The following is a 21,382-nucleotide window of genomic DNA, read 5'->3' as shown; positions in this document are numbered from 1 at the left end:
CCAAAGCAGAGCTTCCAAAAAAGAAGTGGATTCTCAGGTGAGCATATCAAAGTAGATCCAGATTCAAGTGGGTAGCCGGGTTGGTTGGTCTGAAGCAGCACTACAAAATCAGAGTCCCGTGGCACCTTTAAGACCAACAAAGATTTATTCCAGGCATGAGCTCTTGAGTACAAGCACTCTTCCTCAGACTATGAACTTCCATCATGACAGTCCGAGGAAGAGTGCTTGCACTCGAAAGCTCACACCTGGAATAAATCTTTGTTGGTCTTAAAAGTAGATCCAAGGCAGCCAGGATGGAGCAGATAGGCTGCCAGGTAGAGCTAATATGGAGAAAAGTTATCCCTCTGGACACAGGGAAATACCTATAACAGCCTTCCTCAATTTTTTAACCCTTGAAACATTTTAAAGACTTTGAGAAACCTCAGAAGTGGAGTTTTTGTGAAGAATATGGTTGGGAAGCATAGCTGTGTGCATACCCACCTGGGGCCCTTCCTTTACCCACCCCCTCCAGGCCCATCATTGGCCATTTTGGGAGGGCTGGGTGGGTTGATATGACCATATGTGGTCATATCACCTGATAAATGTTTAATTTTTTAAAAATATATTAAAAATTAATTAACTTCCACCCATTCAGGGAACCGTTCCAGGACTGTCACGAAACCCCAGGGCCATAACAAAACACCAGGGTTTCATGAAACCCTGGTTGAGAAAGCCCGATCTATACAAAAGCATCCTTTGCAGCAAGGATGTTGAAGGAGAACTTAGTATACATGGAATACTATGCCTAAGGCAGTGATACTCTGAATTCCTGGTCCTTTGGGGGCAAAAGTGAGAGCTTCTGGAGTTCTGGCCATGCTCGTGGACCTCCTGATGGCACTTAGGGGGCTGGCCACTATGTGAAACTGTTTCAGAGCCCATAAGGAGGTTTCAGATTTCCTCCCTCCTTCTCTTCAGCTGATGAAGAAATACTTCATCATTCTTTTTCACGTTCTTTTCCTTATTGATCTAAAGCCCGTAAGTGAATAGGAGAGGTGGAAAATGGAACACAGCTGTTTGGCACATTCCTCCAAGGACCACATTACCCACAATGCAAAGCTGCAAGCCCTTTTTTTGCTCCAAGATTTTTAACACTGAGTGGGGCGGGAGCTGCAGCCTTGAACAGACGATCGCCAGGTGCATGAATAGCAGTAGGTGGAGTCTGGCTTTAAAAGCACACGAACATTTCTTCTATTGAGTCTCACCATTGGTCCGTCAGGGTTGGGGTTGCCTGCTCAGACTGGCAGCAGCTCTCCAGGGTCCCAGCTGGTGGTCCTTTACCCAAGGCCACCTTCTTTTTATTATTTTATTTTTACTGGAGATGCTGGGGATTTAACCTGGGGTTTTCTGCATGCAAAGGTGAGGTTCTTCCATTGAATCATAGTCCCTTCTATCAAGAGGATCTCCAGCCTTTTCAAGTCTGTTTTTTCTGCTCAACCCCCTCCCCCTTGGTGGGTGGGAGATTGGGGGAGTGGAGTGAAGAAGCAGTGGAATGAGAGATGAGGAAGGAACCTTTTCCTTCCCTCCCCATCAGCTTTGACGGGACAAAGAGCAGGTTTCACAGTAACTGCAGTGGAGTCCCTGAATGACCCTCTCATTCTCCCCTGGGAGATCTCCCCCCCCCCCCCCCCAAACACACACACACTCCCTATCCGCATGTCGTGCCTTTCGCTACCCTCAACTCAGCACAAATTAAATTATTTCGGTTTTGGGCCGAGCACGAACAACGAAAATGTCAAATGCCTTTAAACCAAGAGCGAAAGCCATAAGACGAGAGGACAACCGGGCAGTCCCCAAAAGGCAACGGAGTGCGATTTTGTTTTTTTAGTTAAATAAGGAAAGGTCAGGAAGACTTCGCTAGGCATCACTTGGTTTTACCCATCCGGAGCGACGAATAAGAGCTGAAGTCTGACAAACGCTGGCACGCATGCCGTGTCCTCCAAGGGTCACTAAATCACTCCTCACTTACACAGCTGAGATGGGTCAGCTGCTTTGCCTGCCTGGGGCTTATCCTTAGCTTAGCTTGCAGGCTCGAGGTGGGGGGGGGGGCAGCCAGACCGGTCTGCCTTCCGAGGCCGTTTAGTGCCGATGTTCAAACCAGTCAGTTCTCGCCCTGGGGTCAAAAGATGCAGCTGTTGATTCCGTGTTTCCAAGCCGAAGGGTTGCTTGAAAAGGGTTGCTGTCCAAGTGTTAATGACCTCGCCTAGAGCAGACTCTTAACCGGGGCCACAGAAGTCAGCATGCCCAGGCCGGAGCAAAACAAACGTATGCTGAATGCAGGAACGGAATTGTTCCTCAGGCCCGTCACATGGATAACCTCCAAGGACAGCTGAACGTCTGGCACCCCAGTGAGCATCTTTGCGCAAGTGCTGATACTTTGCAAGGACCCGTGGGATGTAGGCTTCCCTGTGGGATGGAGGCTTCCCGAGAATTAGTGGTTCCGGAGAACATGTGGAGGAATCACAGCTTTGAACCTGTAGGCCTGCAAAGTTTCTCCCACACATATTAAGCAAATCACATTAAGAAACAGCAGCCACGTCATCTATTCTCCTCCAAACATTCATGTCACTAGTAGTATGGAAATCAAATCTAAATACATCACTCTCACTTGTATATCGGGGGGGGGGGGGCGCAGGAGAAAAAGAAGAAGAGTTGGTTTTTCTACCCTGCTTGATAAGAAGTTAAGAAGCCTTGGCCTACCCTGACCGCATTATGAAATTGGGTCTGTGGGATATGAAGTCCAGAGAAATGGTTATGTAATTGAGGCAATCATCCCATAGTTTTTGGAATAGTTCATGGATGAGATCGGCATTCTGCTCTTATTTTCAAGAGCTCGAGGCAGAACCATTGGATCACAACAACCCTGTGAGGTAGGTTAGGCCAAAAGATCGTGACTTGCTCAAAGTCACCCAGTGAGCCTTATAAGAATTTGAACGGAGGTCTTCCAATTGGAGCCTTCCACTGGCTATTGTGCATATTCAGTCTTTCCAGTGGCCTTCAGCAAGCAAAACCACTTTTGGAAGACAACCAGTGGCAATTCTAAATATGCCTATTTACAGTGAAAAGCAATCAAAACACCTACGTCAAAAGCTGCATGTAATGTTTATTCCGAGGGATCATGTATCCTGTTTTCCTTTCTCTCTGGCCTGATGGACCTGCCTATTTTAACTGCACTTAAAATGGGAAATTCAAAGGTATGTTGCTTGAAACCCGAGCCTATCAAAGCATCTGGGCCTGCCCAAATATCCAGGACTCTTCACACTTCCTTAAAAGGAGCCTCGCTAGCCTCTCCAGTTATGTCTGTGAGCTACAGACTTCTGACTGTTTCCCACAGTATGTTTTTTGGCATTTGTTCCTTCGGTTTCTCATTTCTCTCCCCCTCTTCCCCCAACCGAGCTCTGTCCAGGGTACACATTCATTGCTGAAAGCTGCAAAGAGCCATCAAAGGACTGAGCATCTTTCTGGCAACTGATCCACTGGAAGCGCATTAAAGGATCATGGTATCAACAGCAACAACACCAGCGATGCACTGTAATAAAGACTAAGGCTCCTATGGAAAGCTAGAAAGATGCCCAGTTCGAGCAAACCTGCAGAAGAACTTGGGAGTCGGGAGTGCAGAGCATAGAGAGGAGACAGGGGTTGTGTTTGGGTACAGCATAGGTTATGGTGGGTTATTGTTTGGGTGCAGAATGATTCCCCATCGTACCAAACCACACTGGGCCTCTAGGCCCCAAGGAAAGACCATGACAGAAAGCAAAAAAAAAAAAAAAAAAAAAAAAAGACTTGGAAATCCACTGAGAACATGCTCAAATCATGCTTGGATTGGTGCCCGGGGATCCCTTGGCATGACAGCTCATCTCCAGACTGCAGAGGTCATGGAAGCTTTGGAGGGTGTACTCTATAGATCAGGGGTAGTCAACCTGTAGTCCTCCAGATGTCCATGGACTACAGTTCCCATGAGCTCATGGGAATTGTAGTTCATGGACATCTGGAGGACCACAGGTTGACTACCCCTGCTCTTTTTTTTACCTCTGTGAGGTAGGTGAGGCTGAGAGAGCTCTGAGAGAACTGCTCTGCGAGCACAACTATCAGGACTGTGACTGGCCCAAGGCCACCCAGCTGGCCGCATGTGGAGGAGCAGGGAATCAAACCCAGTTCTCCAGATTAGAATCCACCGCTCTTAACCACAACATGGCGCTGATAGAGGTGGTGATAAATCTGCCTTCTTTAGCAGCCGTTGCCTATTCTGTTAGGAACACACACATTTGCTCTAGAAGAGCAAGACAGAGTCATGAGGTTTGAGTCTTGGCTTGTTTTGCAGTTCAGCTAACAGCGACCTTCCTCGGGAGCGCTGTCGCTTTCCTGCACTGCCCCCTCGGGGTGTTGTACCTGTCACCTTGGTTCTTCCTGCATGTTGAAATGAATTCATCGTCTGAGCAGCACAGGCCTTCCTGGGAGCTGCTTCAAGGCACAGAGTTACTTCTCATATGGGAACTGGCTTGACATTGAATTCATGCTCCTCGTTTAGAAACATCCGGCCTGGAGAACATGGCTGGATGGGGGAAGCAGGAAGCCAAGTGAGAGTTAACTCAGGCCGTCACTGTCCTTCTCGGCCTGGCACCTTGCTGTTCTTACCTGCCCAGCGACTGCTGCTCATGAGGGCTGTTAGGACTCTGATCGAAGCCACCAGATTGCTCTCTGTGTTACAAGGCAGCCTGTGCGGTGTAGCAGGAAGGGTGTCAGACGAGGACCTTGGGAGACCCAGGCCTGAATTCTCTTTGCTGTGGGAGCTTGCCGAGTGGTTTAGCCCCAGCCTTTCTCTCTCAGCCTAATTCACCTCACAGAGCTGTTGTGAAGATCAAACTGAGGAAAAGGATGGAAACTGCTTTGGGTCCCCATTGGGGGGGGGGAGAATGAAGCAAAATGCATGAAGTTTTTAAAGGATAGCATGGGCCCTCTGCAGTTCAGGGTTGTGCGCTTCGGCACAATCTCTATGGTCTCTGTCTTGTTTGAATTGGGCAATCCTGTGAAGGATGTTAGGCTAAGAGCATGTGACCGGTCCAAGGTCATCCAGCAAGCTCCCCGGGCTGAGGGGATTTTGGAACTTGGGTATCTCAAAGATCTGGCAATCTAACCACTATACCACACTTTCTGTCATACTGACTGCTGCAGTGGCAGAACGGCCCAGACTACATCAGACCTCCAAGTAAAGATGTAGAAATCGTGTTTTTGCTCTTCCACATTAGAAATGACCCACAAACAGAAAGCCAGCAGACCAGGCAAAGGCTAGTAAAAACCTTTTGCCCGTAATTTCTACTTGCAGTGATTTTAGTTGGTGGGCAGAATTAAGAAATTGGAATTGGCTGCCTAAGGAGGTGGTGAGCTCCCCTTTGCTAAGCAGCGGCTGGACAGATACTTATCATGGATGCTTTAGCCTTTTCCTGCATTGGACAGGGGGCTGTACTAGATGGCCCCTGCCCATTCTATGATTCTCTTCTATGATTCTAAATGGTACATTGCCCCACATGCATAATGATCACCTGATCTTTCTCTGCCTGAGAGACACTGCTAGTTGGAGCAGACTATGTTCAGCTGGGGAGACCAATGGTCCGATTCTATAAGAGCTAGCTTTGCATGTTCCTATAAAACAAACACTATAAAATTCATTTTAATGATAGGCATGCCCAGCTTGCTTGCTTAGCACCACAAATGATATATTCGAGGAGAATTAGCGTAAATCTACATTTGCAGGGGCTCATGGAATGCCTGACCTCGACTCAGACTAAGACTTTTTCGGCCCTGGTCCCAACTTGGTGGAATGAGCTCCAGGAAGATGTGAAAGCCCCGATGGAGCTGTCCCAGTTCCGCAGGGCCTGCAAAATGGAGCTCTTTTGCCAGGTGTTTGGTTGAGGCTGGGATCAAGAACAAGTGGGGCCCTTCCTCTGGACCAGGGGTAGTCAAACTGTGGCCCTCCAGATGACCATGGACTACAATTCCCATGAGCAAATGCTGGCAGGGACTCACGGGAAATGTAGTCCATGGACATCTGGAGGGCCGCAGTTTGACTACCCCTGCTCTGGACAATGCAATGCCATCTTGCAAACTCCCTTCCTGTGAGGGTTGATTGCAGACAGGGGAGGAATAGGGATTATGCCAGTTCTTGTGTTTTATGCTATTAAGGGGTTTCGGATTGGTTTTATTGGGGATTTTATGTGACCTGCCACAAGTCCATGGAGAGTGGGAGGATATAAATTGAAATAATAAGATAAATAATTGTAGTCGACATCTGGAGAGCCAGTTTGGCCACCTGGATATAGAACAGCCTTTTTTTACCATTGAGAAACCCATGAAACTCTTCAGGCTTCGAGAAACCCCAGAAGTGGCAGAATCATGCAGAATGTGGTTGGGAAGCAGAGCTGTGGACATGCCCATCTTAGGTCCCTCCCCCTCCCACCCCCTCCAGGCTCATCATTGGCCATTTTGGGAAGGGGTGGGTGGGTCAACAGGACCATATATGGTCATGTCACCTGATAAATGAACCAATTTTTTAACATATTGAAAATTGATTTAACTCCCGCTCATTCGGGAAACCCTTCCAGGGCCATCATGAAACCCTGGTTGAGACGGCTTGGTCTAGGGGATTGAGGGGTATTGAATAATTCAGAGCCAGGATAGTTTTGAAGACACCACCCTCCCCTGATTCAAGCTACTTTATCAGCTGTAAGAGACATTCAAAGCTTCTGTCTCATTATTCTACTCCCTCCCCCCAAACATGCTGACCCAAATCCAGTTTCAAAATTACATTCTTGGGATATATTAGGCAGAAGGCAACTTGTGGAAACAAAGAAGTGGGACAGGTTTATAGAGTAAGCCATAAATGGATTTGTATCTGATGGTTTTGTAGCCAACTTTCTGCTAGGGAAACCGAGGCTGTGATGTGTATATGTGTGTTGCGTGTTTGAGTGTGCAGCCTGGATTTTCAGAAGAGAATCACCAGTGCTTTCTGCCTCCATGGCAAACCTTAACAGTACCCACAACTGCATTGCTTATACCCTTCTTGAGTCTGGTTTATCCATTGCTTTTGTTATGAGACCTAAATGTATTGCTGTGTATCAGGGGTCCTCAACACCTTTCCTGGTAGGTAGGGCCAGGTGAGGCTTTTGACCAGCAATGCTTCTGACTGGCCCGTTCAAATTTGATTGCTCATACAGCATTGTTTTGGCAGCAGCCAGCACCGTAGAACAAGGACCTTCACTGTGTGATTGAAAGTAAGGTGCAGCAGCCATTTTATGTCTGGCTCCACCTCATGCGGCAGCCATTTTGTGGCCGTGCCCCTCAAACTATGTCAGAATTCTATCGGTGCCCACAAAGACACCTGCTGTGTGCATTCTGAACAGGAAATTTCAACCAACTCTAACACTTCTAAGCATAAACTTATGAGACATACATTTTAATAAAAGCCATTCACAATTCTTAGTTTTGTGTTTACAAATATATGAAAGCTGAGCTCCAGAGGAGGCTGCATCCTGTATCCAATTATCAAATTCTCCTTTGGCTTACAGCCCCAAAAGAAATTGGATAAAACGGGTGCTCCGGGAGGCAGCTTTGAAGTTTTCTTCAGCAGCAGACTCACACTGGCATGCCCCTTTATTGGTTCGGGAAGTGACTGCTTTCTCAGAACGTGTATGTTATTGTTATGCACGATCGAAAAGTGGGTCACCCACAAAAAGCATTCTATAGGGACGCTGTTCGCAGGCACAAAACAAGTGACAGAGCCTATGTCTCGAGATCAGAAATGAACGCACGGGATTCAAGCTGTCCTAAAGCGATTCCCTCATGGATCAGGTCTGCCCCCATGGCCAGAATCTTTTCCGATACAGCCACTTTCAGGCATGGAGTTACAGTTCATGAGGATTAAGAGGCCAACAGAGGCCCAAACCACAAGCCCAGAGAGCTCCTAGGAGGGGGCACCCACCATAGACAGGCCCCTGCAACAGATGCCCATGTTAAGCACCCCCAGTGAGATAACCAGTGGCACATGATGACCACTGACTGAGGAAATTGTGAAGTTAAGGCATCTCTTCCAATCTCCCAATCCAAATCGGGCTCCAAGTTACCTCAATTATTAAAAAGATATTTTTAAAAACCCACTGGGATTTCCAAACATGGATTTCTCAGACTGTTTGATTTGGCTCTCTGACCCAGGGTGTGTGATTGTGTCCCCCCCTTGTTACCACAATGTTTTTAAAGATCTTCTTATGAGCCAACTAAATTCAGATGCAATAATAACCCGACAGCCTCCCACGTCTTTTTAAAACCATCCCAAACAAAAACTGAAATGAAAGCAAGACAGTGGGTGGATCCCGATTAATCTGCTGCACCTTAGAAGAAACACTGCTGAAAGATGCTGCTTCACAACCCTTTTCTTGAAAGCACATAAGCAGTCAACATACAGCCAAGCGACTTTAGAAATGAAACGCACACGGTGACTTCTTAGAGTGAAGTAATTTATTTATATAATCCACAAATAATTAGGCAATACCTCAAATTCAATCTTGCTATGCAAGCAACTTCAAGACTACCTAGAATACTAAACTTCCGAAGGTAAAAAAAATACCATGGGTATGAAATGCCATGGTAAATACTATTTGGAAAGTCTACACGTCGTGTCAGAAGCGTCGGGCACAGTCCAAGACGTTCGACTCAAGAACAAGCCCGGTCAAAACATGGAGGGAATTAGCCTAGTTACGATCCCGCACACCTTCCATTCATTTCGACAGGCCTGCTTATGCAAGACGACTTCCACACGGATTGAGTGTGGGTGTGTTTATTTAAAAAATAAGACCATGCTTTGCCCTAGGTTTGTTTTAATGATGAGCTATTTATTTTTCCTTCCTGCCTTTTAGTCCATTTATTCCTCATAGCCCCTCAATCAGAAACTGATGTTGACGACATAAAGTCCGAGGCCAATACGTCAGAACTGAGAACGCAGATATTTATTTGTTCCTCTCTAGAGGCAATCGAACACAGTCACGATCCATCTGTGTTGCACTCAGGACATGTGAAAACACAGGATGCTAACCCAGCATTGTCAAAGCGGCACAATTCAACTTAGCCACAAATGTATGAATATGGTGGTGCTATTGGAAGATGAATTTCTGGAAAAAAGAGAAAACCTTCCTTTCCTTGCCTACCTATATGCACATTTTCTGATCTTTGCAGTCAACATAGTGCATGCCTTCAAAATTCACTCCCGATTTCATCTTTCCGCACGATCACTGTTGCCTCATTAGAGAATCTATACATTAAAAATTATCCCACCATTTGTATCATAAACTTCATTGTTTCCCATGGCGCATGCACAGGGTGGGGGGAAAAATGCCTTTCCTTGTCATTTATTTTGCCTGCACGAGGCTCAAGTTACATACACTGTTTTAAATAATGTACAAACACAGGGCACGATGCATCCAAAGTTAAACCCTTTTATATCCCGTTCATTTTTAAGTGGGGAAGATTTAAGCATGAGGTTATTTAAAAACAAAATCAGTGGGATCCAAAAGTGCTCAACTTTGCCTGGACCATGACCATCTTTAACATATCCTTACTTATCATAAAACAAAATTAAGTTAAAAGGCTTCCACGATACACGTTTTTTCCAACTGAATTATTCCACGCATTAAAAAACCAAAAAAAAAAAAAAAATCTCACAGCTAGAGAACTACAATCCGTTAATTAAATGCGGAGTTGTGGAGGGGGCGATCGGGAAGGGAGAAGGAAAAGAGACTTAAAAAAATAGAAAACACTTCTCCATATGGGACACCGACTTCAGAATGTCGAACACTGCAAAATGCCGCAATATGAGCGCTCCGTTTTCATGACAAGCCCCTCCACCCCCTCCAAAGGAGCCGTGTGTGAGGAGATGCCGGAAAGAGGACGAAAGAGATGAAGTACTGCACCAAGAGGCATGCATACAATCGCTATGGTCATTCCGTACATGAGTGATTTTATTCTCTAGGATGGTGGCCTAACAGGTGAATGAGGCAGTGTTTCCAAACCCGACCCAGTTGACGGCTACAGGTTGATCAAGCTTTCTGAGGCAGCAAAGTGAGGGCACAGGGCCATGTCTGGATTCTGCAGCTGTTTGAGGACGCGCTTGTGGAACTTCTCCCGCACGCGATTGAACTCCATGATGTCCAGAGGGTCCTCGTCGATCCAGAACTTGTGGAACTCGTGCATCAGGTAGCCTGTCGGGGGATGGAAAGCGCACAACACGGTAAGAGCACCAGCAAATGAATGCCCCTCCTGCCATCGGCAGATTCAGTGACCCTTGTGATCCCAATTTCTACGGTCCAAATTGTGGAAAATTTTACTGCAAAGTAAGGTTCATTATTATTCATATTGGCGTCTTGCTATGGCTATCTCTTGTTTAAAACACACCATGAAACAAGATGCCAGTGAACTGACAGGATATGTATGGAAATCCAGGCAATAGTGAAGAAAGGTTGGTTTTTATAACCTTGCTTTTCACTGCCCAAAGACGTGGTTTACAATCACCTTCCCTTTCCTCCTCCCACAATAGACATCCTGTGAGATACGTGGGGTTGAGAGAGCTCTGACAGGACTGCTCAATCAGAACAGCACTATCAGGGCTGTGACGAGCTCAAGGTCACCAAGCTGGCTGCACGTGGAGGAGGAGCGGGGAATCAAACTCGGCTCTCCAGATTAGAGGTTGCTACTCTTGACTACTGGACCAAGCTGGATCTTATCTGTGTCTCCAAGTAAAACAGAAGAATGTTGGCCAACTGGCTGGGGTAATACAATTTCTTAGCAACTGTATCGTATATTTCAAGCATATACATTTCTTGACATACATTGGCCCAGTATTCTGTATGGCAGACCTGTATGTGTTTTAAGGAGTCATATTCTGCATCCTCAACTATCAGGTTCCTGGGGCGGTGCAGAGCATATATAAAAACTAACAATTAATACGACCGATAAAATACCTGGTTTAAAATAAGATCTATGTTGCAGCATAAAAACCAAAGTCACAAAACCAGTCAGACGCAGTTAAGATATTACAAAACCAGTGCCCATGGGGAAATGAGAAGAGCAATTAAATTAAATGTCTGAGTAAACAAAAAGGATTGGGCTTGGTGTCTGAAAATAGGAAGATTGGGCTAGGAGGTGACATGGCTCAGCGACAGAGCATCTGCTTGCCATGCAGATGGTCCCTTTTTCAATTCCTGGCACTTTGGTGCAAAAGGTTCTAAGAGCAGGGGGTATGGAAGTCCGGCCTAAGACTCTGAAGAACCCCTGCCAGTCTGAGTAGATCGAGGTCCCTGAACTTTTTGAGCCTGTGGGCATCTTTGGAATTTTGTCCCGAAGTGGCAGGCAGAGCCACAAGATGGCTGCCACAGGAACTGGAACCGGGGACAAAATGGCCGCTGCAGCTGACCTTCAGTCCCATAGCCATGTTCCTTGTGCTATAGTGACAGCTGTTGCCAAAGAGACACTAAAAAAAAAAATCTACACAGCCAATCAGATCTCCACTTCTCAATCAGAAACCTTATTGGGAAGAGCCCCACCAGCCTATCTGGGCACCAGGACAGGTAGTACCCACAGGCAACACGGTAGAGACCCCTGGACTAGACAACACTTGACAGACTCGAAGGCAGCTTTGTGTGTGTTTTCAGGGGATTATCTGAGGGAAGCCAATCCACAGCTGAGGAGATGGACAACTCTCTGGAAGCAAATCCCCCCCCCCCCCAAATTAAATAAATAAAAGGGAAAAAAAGGGGGGTGAGCGAAGTGATAGGCAACTATTACCTGGCCCTTTCTCCTCTTTTTGGTTCACTGGAACATTGCTTGGATAGAGTCTAATTTTTCTTCATTCTTTACCTGTGATGACAGGGCACCAGGAGAATGGGCTTGTATTTTCTGACCAACTGATTTGAGAGGATGTGTGTAACGTTTATACCCATACAGGGAGGGAGCAGGCTGAGATCTGAGACAAAGTGGCTTCCCTCAAATTCCACAGGAAGTTCACGACAGTGGCAAAATCTTCCAACTCATAGTTCTCTCTCTTCACCAGTAAGTGCACTACCCCCGCTCTCAAATAGCTCTTTAGAAACCAGATAACAGATTAAATAGCATCACGTTTAATGATATCTGATCCAGAGCTACCCATGGGCAAACATGTGAACTGAGGCCGATGGTGAGTGGGAGGGTGGGCAGGAGGGTTGGAGTCGGTGCTTGGCTCTTGCGGCCCTTTCTTGCAGGCCCATGGAAATGCCGATTGGCACTTTGGGGTCGGGAAACCAATTTCCTCCAGGCCAGACTGGCCAGAGATTCTGGGGCTTTTTGGAGGGTGGGGGTTGGGAGCATCATTTTGCATGGAACTGGGAACACTGTGGGAGGGAAGGTAGTTGTGAGTTTCCTGCATTCTGCAGTGGGTTGGACTAGATGACCCTGGAGATCCCATCCAACTCTATGATTCTATGAAACACTTGCAAGGAATAGATTCAAATGGGTAGCCGTGTTGGTCTGAAGTAGCACTTTTAAGACCAGCAAAGATTTATTCAGTGCGTGAGCTTTCAAGTGCTTGCACTTGAAAGCTCACGCCCCGAATAAATCTTTGTTGGTCTTAAAGGTGCTACTGTAATATGATTCTATTCTGCAAGGAATACAACATGTAAACACATCTAAATTAATAGAAAAATAATTGTGTGTGTGGATAAAACTAAACCTTCCTTTTTGATTTACTTATTTACTTCCTTCATACCCTGCCTTTCTCCCCAAAGATCCTTGCACCGTTCGCATCTCCTTTTTAAAAATCTTCACAGTAACCCTATTAGGTAGGCTAGGCTGAAAGAATGTGACTGGCCCAAGGTCTTCAGCCAGCTTCCACAGCAGAGTGGAGATTTGAACCGAGATCTCCCAGATCTCAGTCTGACACTCTAACCACAACGCTACACCAGTTCTTAACAACCTTTCTGAAAATCACAAATTGGGTGGGGCTAGGAGTCTGACTGACAAGTCCCAGAAGATCAAAACATACAATGATGATTAAGTCCCATTTCAAAAGCTGTTACCTTGTCAAAATCTGCGAGGGAGGACAGCTATGAAGGAGATGCAGCCCTTGACCTAGTTTGTGGCGGCAAAATTGTCAAGGCTGCAAGCAGAGACCCAAATCCGTTCTCCAAAGCACTGCCAAAGTACATAAAGTACTAAAGGGAAAACTGGGCCCTAGGGTGTGAAATGAAGGCACATGAACTAGCCCCCTGTCTCAGCCTGGACATTGTGTGGAGGGGTGACACCCTCCATTAAGAACTCCATGCTTGCCTCTGAGGCCTCTAGGATGGGAAGAAAATCTAATGAAGAAATTACACACAGTGTGCCCATCAGCAGCAGCATCTATAAAGCTATTTGCCACTTTCTGAAGTTGTGGAGTGGGAGACTTTAAAAGATGACTGGGGAGTTTGGCAGGCAGCTCCTGAACAAATACAAAAGATATCTGGGTACAGAGCCCTTCTGGGCATCCCTCTAGATCAGCCTTATTCAACCTTTTGACCAGGGAGATACTGATGAAATATTTCTCGTGCTTCAAGGCACCAAGAAGTGATGCCAGCTGGCCACGCCTCCCAATGAGAGGGGAGCCTTGAGCGGCAAAAGTTTAAATGGCTGGGGCCCCTCTCCTTCACACCCCCTCCAGGGTGGGAAGGCTTTTTCCAGCTACCATTTTGAAAAATCCCATGCCACCGTACCATTGAGGGGCTTTTGCAGGATCCTATGTTACCTCAATACTGTGGTTGGGAAACTCTGCTGTAGACAGTGGCTCTACCTGCCAATCCCAGATTCAAACACAACGTAAACTACCATATATTTTACAAACTGAACCCAAAATCTTGCCTTCTGCGAGTCAGACCATTTAGGCAATGATTCTCCAGGATCTTATGTTTTGCACATTGTCTGCTACGTGATCCTTTCTACTGGAGATGCTGGGGATGGAACCCAAGACCTTCCGTATACAAAACTAGTGTTCTACCACAGAAATGTGGCCCCCCTTCCTTTCTACAAGGTGTGATTATCCCAGTCAATATTCCTCATGCTTTTCAGACCCCTTTTTCAGCCCTGTGCCCCCCAAAGCCTTCCCACATGATGCTGCTGTGATGTCAGCAGACAACTTGGCTGAGTCACATGAACCTCTTGTAAGTCATCTGCTCTTGGTTCTCCAACAACCAGTTTTTAGTTACCCAATGCCCTTTAATTCCAGGCCTCCAGAGACCTTGGGTTTGCAAAGCATCTGTTCAGTCACTGAGCTTTGGCCCCATGAGCCCTGGTTTCTCATCCTTGCTCTTCAGGAGTATCCCAAAGCAGCCGTCTGCCCTCCAGTCTCAGATTCTGATCTGAAGCTTTGAATGGCCTACCTCACAAGTATGTTTCAAGAATGAAGAAGATGGACAGATGACATACACAGGGATATATCTTGCGCTGGAATATAAAAACATTTTCTAAAAGCCCTGGCAATTAATAATTGATCTTTTTCTCCTGTTGCGTTTTGTTCCTTTGGTATAAAGAGCTTTCCAGTCTAGCCAGGTGCGTGGTCACCGACAGCTAGACACAGCACAACCTGGCGCAAAACAGAATGGGTGCATGAGCAGAGCTGGTTGGATGGTTGTGCAAACGGAACATCACCACCTGCTGGATGATGTGGTACTAGCAAGCAACAAACCAGTGGTCCAAGGCCTCATTGTCTGATTAAATAGTTATGAAGAGGCAGACCGGAGTCCAGTAGTGCATTAGAGACCAACAATTTTTTCACAATATAAGAGTTTGAGAGACTTGAGAGTTGGAGAGTCTTTGAGAATAGTTCAGCAGTGGAATTGGCTGCCTAAGGAGGCGGTGAGCTCCCCTCACTGGCAGTCTTCAAGTAGCAGCTGGACAGATCCTTCTCATGGATGCTTTAGGCCAGGGGTAGTCAAACTGCGGCCCTCCAGATGTCCATGGACTACAATTCCCAGGAGCCCCTGCCAGCAGGGGCTCCTGGGAATTGTAGTCCATGGACATCTGGAGGGCTGCAGTTTGACTACCCCTGCTTTAGGCTGATCCTGCATTGATTGTGGGGTTGGTCTAGATGGCCTGTGTGACCCCTTCCAACTCTATGTGATTCTATGACCAAGAAAGCTACCTGATTTGTAAAGGTTCTGATCACATTCAGAAGGCACAGGTAAAAGGTAAATCTGATAAACTCTCGATACTATTTTATTTTGCTTTTTGTGATGTTCTGGGACCACTTCATGTCGACTACCAGGTACTGATGTTCTTTGAGTAGCCAAGGATTTTGTATGGTACTATTAACTGACCCACTAAACAGATACATCTATATATTTTTGAAATATATTAGTCCTCACCCTTGGCAAAACCCAAAATTTAACTCAAAGTTGGGACCAAACAATGGAACAACCGCTCTGGTTAGTACAACTGGTCATCCGCAACAATTTTAAGAACATAAGCCAGGCTTTCTCAACTATCGGTTTGGGAAACCCTGAGGTTTCTTGATGGCCTTTGAAGGGTTTCCTGTATGGGTGGGTGTTAATTTTTTATACATGTTTTAAATTTGTTAAGCATTTATTGGGTGATATGACCATCTATGGTCACGTCCACCTGTCCCCTCCCCAAATGGCCAGTGATGGGCCTGGAGGGGGTGGGAAGGGGAGGGACCTAAGATGGGCATGTACACAGCCATGTTTCCCAACCATAATCTGCACGATTGTGCCCCTTCCGAGGTTTCTCGAAGCCCGAAGAATATTTCAGGGGGTTCTCAATGGTTAAAAAGTTGAGAAAGGCTGACGTATGCAGTGCAATAATGGAATTTCACATGTGTGGTTCTGCACACACTTACAGAAAGTCTGCTGGAAATGGGTTAACGTTGGAGCTTCCGGAGCAATGTTGTAGAAGTGGGTTTTCAGAGCGCCACTCACAAGCAGGTTGTACGCGAGGTCCGTGATGTTGATGCCAACGATGGCAAAGGAGTAGCTGCAAGGGACATGGAGCGGAGATTCACATTTTCTCGAAAAGGCACGTTTCTAGGCTTCACAGCCCCCCCCCAAATGCTAGAGACTTTCATTTTCTTTTTTAAAAATGGAAACCAGGAACTAGTAGATCATAACAGTACAGGAGTATGGCTGAGCAATCAGTTGTTTTATACTTTTTTAAAGCCCTTCACGGTGGATGAGGTATGCTGATGAGATGGATGCAGGACCTGAGGCAAGGAAACCAGCACCAACTTGAGTGCATCAAAAATGTTCACTATACATGAATACGGGAAGCTGCCTTATGCTGAATCAGATTCTTGGTACATCAAAGTCAGAATTGCCTACACAGGCTGGAAGCAGCTCTCCACGTTCTCCTGCAGAGGTCTTTTGGATCACTTTTAAAACTGGAGAAGTGAGGGTTTGAACCTGGGACTGTTTGCATCCAAAGCAGAGGCTCTCCCACTGAGCCGCTGTGTGTGGAAGTGCCAGGCCTGTAGCACGCGTGCTACATGGATAAACTACCCCATAGAACAGCTAGATAGTTTGGCCTCTCTCTCCTCTCTCTCTATACTAGTGGTTCTCAACCTTCCTAATGCTGCGACCCTTTAATAAAATTCCTCATGTTGTGGGGACCCCCAACCATAAAATTATGCAAGTGTTCTTTCACAGAAATTAAACCGAATCTGACCAATGGCATGGAGATCCATGGTTCATGATTGTATATAAATTGTTTTTTCCCGGGATTTCTCAGTTCAGTTCTGCCTCTTGTCCCACCATGCCCATCTCGCCCTTTTCCGCTGTTCCAGACAGACGAAAGCTCTATCTAGCTCTACCCCGCAAGGCTGTTGTGTGGATGGCACCCCCCCGGTCAAGCTGCTAGCCCTACCGCGACCCCTGTGAAAGGGGTTCCGACCCCCAGGTTGAGAACCGCTGCTCTATACAAAGTTTGTTTCTCTTCTTAACAAAGCTAATTCTTTTATGCATCCTGGTAATCTAGTCCTCTTCCCATATGTAAACATTGCAAACACACACAAAATGGAATTGCTGAAGAAGCTGATGCATGACACCCCCTCCCCCCACACACACCCTTTTTTCCTCCCACACACTAACAAGGAACTGGCTAGGAAGTCAGGACTATGGTTACTCTGGAAACCTGACGGTAGACAACATCACTTGAACCCCCAGTGTGAGTTCTGCCATGGCAAAACAGTGACTGACATCGCCAAAGCTGCAGCAGACGGCTTGAGACTGAAATATTTCAGTCATTTCTGAAGAGCTGCCCCCCTTCCGTAACCGGAAGAAGCAGGGAGGGAAGCTAAGTAAACGAACAAGAATTGTCAACCAGCAGGGATAATAACAGATTTCCTACTCTGAAATTTTATACTCACCCAATGGCTTTATCAAACTTCTTCTTCTCCCACTCAGCCTTGCTGCATTTGCTGAAAAATTAAAAACACATGTTGCCACACAAACAGCAACTGAATCTCGTTAGATCACTCAGAAAGCGGCTCTGCGTGGTAGCAGCATTTTGCTAAACACTCTACTCTTTTAAAGCAATACTGTATTTTATTTAAAATACACCCCCCCTGAAAACACGCGTTAGCAAAAGACCTTGTGGCTTCTGTATTCTTTCTATCAGAAATTATTTGTTCTCTATGCAGCTGGTAGAGGGAAGAATTTGTGGTAAGATCTAGTTTTCTCTCTCCATACCAAGTCAGGATGACCTGAATGAAGGTTTCTGAGAGACGGGCATGACATAAATCAAGCCCTAGAAACAAGTAACATCACAGGAGAGGGAATACAGGAATTCTCCCAAATGCGAAGTTTTGAGAGGCTGGTTCACGTACAGCTGTTGGTCAGTCAAACAGCACCCCCTCCCCAGTACATGTAATACATATGCAGGGTGTGATTATTTGATTTATAGCCCGCTACTCCCAGCCAAGCTGGCTCGTGGCCCTGCCCCACTCCACAACTCTCAAACCCCCTGCCTCAGGGGATAGATGGTAACAGATGGTAATCAAGGAGTAGCAGTTGTTCTAGCCAACCAGGGGGGAGGGCCTAGTTCTAACTGCCCTGGCCTTGCCCAATGACAGGGCAGAAGAGAAAGTTCTGACAGGGACCTCAGTTCTCCCAGGAGCTCATTCCACCGGGACTGAAAAGGCCCTGGCCCACGTTGAGGCCAGGTGTACCTCTTGTGGGCCAGGGATCTCCAATGTGTACTGTAAGGCAGGGGTAGTCAACCTGTGGTCCTCCAGATGTCCATGGACTACAATTCCTATGAGCCCCTGCCAGCAAATGCTGGCAGGGGCTCCTGGGAATTGTAGTCCATGGACATCTGGAGGACCACAGGTTGACTACCCTTGCTGTAAGGCACAGAAGCTCTGAGTGAACTTTGCCAAAGAAAAGGGGCAGCAACAGATCATGCCTTCTTGGATGAGAATTTTTCAGCCCTGGTCCCGTCCTGGCTTGGCGAAAGCTCTCCCAAGTGAGAACAGGGCTCTGTGGGACTTAAAACACTTCCACAGGGCCTGAAAGACAGAGCTTTTCTACCAGGCCTATGGTCGAGGCCTACAAATACAATCCATGCGCTGGCATCCCTATATAAATAATAGAAATCTGCACGCCCACTCAGTTTATTACCATCCAAAAAACTTCACCACCCCTCCCTCCTATTGTAGACATTTCAATGTGAATTTCATTATTTTAAAATGTTAAAATGTTTTAATCACTGTTTTATGATGCCTTGTGAGCTGCCCTGAGCCCTCATGGAAGGGCAACATATACATCTGGAAAATAAATACATAAATGTGTGTGCCATGCTGGCAATTATGGGACCAGCAAAGTCACTTGGGGCAGGGCTGCAGTGAAGATCCGAATTGGGTGAGTCCGAGGAGTAAAGCTGTAATCTTGGTACCCCAGATTACACCCTCAGGGAACTAAGAAAAAAAGCTTAAGAACCCGTTTTTGGAAATTCAGGAACAAAGGAAGCATTTTAGTTGTCCAGTGATATGATCGAATTTTCTAAAATAGCACTTAATTTTAAAAAATCATTTTATCACATGTATTTTTTTTAAAGGGGCAATCGGTGCAAATGAATTTTGGAATATTACACACACACACACACACACAATCTCTGTTGCTTACTGCAATGGTAACGGCAGGCCCCTCCATGGATATTGAAAAGTACCAGCAGTAATTACCCCCAATCCAAACCTGCACCCCTCCTGCCTTGCTCAAAATTACTCCTGTAAAATGGACAAGTTACACATCTCATCATCCCCACTGGCCACAAAACACGAATTAGAAGGACGTACATCTCTAGGATGGTCTCCATCTCGGGTTTACGCTTTTGAATAAAGAACAAGTCAACATGCAGGGGCACAACACACCATCCACACACACCTCTAAATGCATGCAATCCAATAGAAGGATAGTGGGATTTGCAGCGCCACGGCGTTGCAATTCAGAAAGGCAGCAAGGGGGAAAAAGGAGTCTGCACATACATCATGTGACTCATCTAAACCTGGAGTACCTTTTTCTCTCTGCCCTGCCCCCCTCTCCCCTACTGGGCTGAAGCTGTAGCAATTTATGGTACCTCACTGAAGCGTCCCCAACTATCCGGGGCAGCGAGAAAGCATCTCTGCAAACCAGTGAGCTCACAGAGCTGATCCTCAGACTAAAACCCAGCCCCCATTCTGCAAAGGGATCCCAAAGTCGAATACGGTAAATGCCAATCTCGTGGGTGACTTTCTAAGTGCTTTTGAATTGTTCAGACGTGGGCCGTCCCTTCTCTGTGCACTCTCTTGCTTTACCTCACAGCTGGTGAAATACAGCTTGATTGGCCTGCTGAAACAACCAGCTGTGGCAAAAGCACTGCTCTCTGTAAGCATTGGAAAGGCTGTCACTTGGAGGAAGGAAGAGAGCGGTTCCTGTTGGCAGCAGAAATGGCTTTCAACTATGTGTAGGACAGCACCGGCTAGAAATCAGGAGAATATTTTTCACAGTCAGAGTACTTCAGCAGTGGAGTCAGCTGCCTAAGGAGGTGGTGAGCTCCCCCTCACTGGCCATCTTAAAGCAGCGGCTGGACAGATCCTTATCCTGAATGCTTAGGCTGATCCAGCCTTGAGCAGGGTGTCGGACTAGATGGCCTGTCTGGCCCCTTCCAATTCGAAGATTCCTGCTTCGGTGAAAGCCATCAAATTGGCCAGCAAACAGTGTATGTGAGAAAGCATGCAAGGAGTCGAAACCTTCAGGTGCCTGCCGATGCCGATCAATTCAAGGTTTGGCATTGCATCTGCACTGAACCTGAACAGCCTTCAGAAAAAAAAATGAGAATACCCGCAGAAACCTCTTTATGTTTAAAATAGAGCATCCGACTTTGGAGAGTCCTGTCGCTACAAAAAAAAGAGGCTTTGCTGAGGTGCTGCCCTGGCTACCAAGGAGACCAGGTGGCTAGATAGGAAACGGAGAAGTTTGTCAACAACTATCCCGGAGTGCCTGCATATAGTTCTTGGCTAGAGGAAATGAGTTCCTGCAGACTGCTGCAAGCCAGAAAGGGAGAAGACTCCCAAGGGGATGCCCCTGGCAGGAGAGAACGAGAGCAGGAAGGGCAGTGGTGGTGGAGGAAGATGCATTGCTTCCTTTCAATTGGGCTGCTTGCTCAGAAGGGCATTTTCCCCCACCGTAAGAACACGCACCATCATTCCCCACTAGGCTTGCAAGTTCCCTCCTGGCCACTAGTAGGGGGACAGGGAAGTAGGGTTGCCAGGTCCAGGTGGGGAAACTAGGGATTTGGGGATGGCCTGGGGAGGACAGGGACCTCTGGGAAGGACAATGCCAGAGAGTCCACCCTCTAAAGCAGGGGTAGTCAACCTGTGGTCCTCCAGATGTCCATGGACTACAATTCCCAGGAGCCCCTGCCAGCAAATGCTGGCAGGGGCTCCTGGGAATTGTAGTCCATGGACATCTGGAGGACCACAGGTTGACTACTCCTGCTCTAAAGCATGCATTTTCTCCAGGGGAACCGATCTCTGTAGTCTGGAGATGAGCTATAATTCTGGGGGATCTCCAGCTCCCACCTGGAGGCTGGCATCCCTATAACCCACCTTTACCCTGAGGTCCAAGTCACTTCAAACACTTGCTATGCAAAGGATTAGAAGAAACAAGGGGAAACAAAGAATACCTTAAGTCCTCTTTAGTAACTTCCCTTCATTGTGAAAGATGGAGAAAAAAAGGGGGGGGGGAAAAGAAATAAGCAGCTTAAGAAAAATCATCATCACATGGAATAGAGTGAATTTATTTAACATTAAAAG

General features: G+C 46.6%; 1 protein-coding gene across 4 annotated transcripts in view; it reads right to left on the bottom strand.

Annotated features, from left to right (window-relative positions):
• Positions 1-8,526: 8,526 nt before the first annotated feature.
• Positions 8,527-21,382, bottom strand: part of ELMOD1 (ELMO domain containing 1) — a 59,240-nt gene continuing 46,384 nt past the window's right edge. For 3 of the 4 annotated variants that reach the window (XM_077341581.1, XM_077341579.1, XM_077341580.1), the window contains 4 exons: positions 21,253-21,276; positions 17,459-17,509; positions 15,938-16,071; positions 8,527-10,280 (listed from right to left, as the gene is read on the bottom strand). In XM_077341581.1, the coding sequence (XP_077197696.1) occupies positions 10,108-10,280; positions 15,938-16,071; positions 17,459-17,509; positions 21,253-21,276 (382 nt within the window). In that variant the 3' untranslated portion in view covers positions 8,527-10,107. The remainder of the gene's footprint in view (positions 10,281-15,937; positions 16,072-17,458; positions 17,510-21,252; positions 21,277-21,382) is intronic. The other variant, XM_077341582.1, reaches the window with a different exon arrangement.

This window comes from Paroedura picta, chromosome 6, assembly GCF_049243985.1.
Source record: "Paroedura picta isolate Pp20150507F chromosome 6, Ppicta_v3.0, whole genome shotgun sequence".
Classification (NCBI taxonomy): Eukaryota; Metazoa; Chordata; class Lepidosauria; order Squamata; family Gekkonidae; genus Paroedura; species Paroedura picta.
This window is presented reverse-complemented; position numbering and strand designations above follow the sequence as displayed.